The 665-nt window shown below is 28.0% G+C and overlaps 1 protein-coding gene across 1 annotated transcript in view; it reads right to left on the bottom strand.

The window, feature by feature from the left end:
• LOC107613964 (vicianin hydrolase) overlaps positions 1-665 on the bottom strand; it is a 32099-nt gene that overhangs the window by 28328 nt on the left and 3106 nt on the right. Inside the window, exon 7 of the mRNA XM_016316166.2 lies at positions 181-433. Within this exon, the coding sequence (XP_016171652.1) occupies positions 181-433 (253 nt within the window). The remainder of the gene's footprint in view (positions 1-180; positions 434-665) is intronic.

Here is a 665-nt window from a genome sequence, read left to right as displayed (position 1 = left end):
AGTATAAATTAAAAATAAAATTAAACATACTGTCATGTAATTTTATTTAGATATATATAAATATAAAAGACATATGTGTGATGTGTCAGACAATGAATGTTAAATAAATATTATATCTAAAATGAATTAATTTAGCAAAATGTTTGTGTTTCATAGATTTTAATTAATTTTAAGGCGTACCTGATAATTGGTCTTGTACAAAGAGACAGCTGCTGCATGAGAAAGGATCAAATGGTGTGCAACGATGTAAGGCTCAGTGGCTGAGTTTCCAGCACTGCAATTTCCAACGTAGTTAGAGCATCTTCCGGGTGCAAATGTTCCACCATTGTAGCCATTCATGCTGAATGACAATGGTTCATTCAATGTCACCCAATGCTTCACTCGGTCACCAAATGTCTTGAAGCAGAATTCAGCATAGTTTCCGAAATCCACCCTGATTAATAATTAATTAATTCCGCTATATTATCAACAAGAATTTTATTAATTTCTGCCCACTCTTATTTATGACTGTATTTAATAAAAATATTTTTGTAAACGTGTCTAATAAAAATGTCTTTTTTATGAATGTATTTAATAAAAATATTTTTATAAATGTATCTTCTCGATATATCTCTTTATACATGTGTTTAAAATATAATAATTAATTATTATTGATAATAAGTTAA

The sequence above is a fragment of the Arachis ipaensis genome, chromosome B08 (assembly GCF_000816755.2).
Source record: "Arachis ipaensis cultivar K30076 chromosome B08, Araip1.1, whole genome shotgun sequence".
Lineage (NCBI taxonomy): Eukaryota > Viridiplantae > Streptophyta > Magnoliopsida > Fabales > Fabaceae > Arachis > Arachis ipaensis.
Note: the sequence above shows the minus strand (reverse complement) of the source record. Positions and strands in the feature narration are given on the sequence as shown.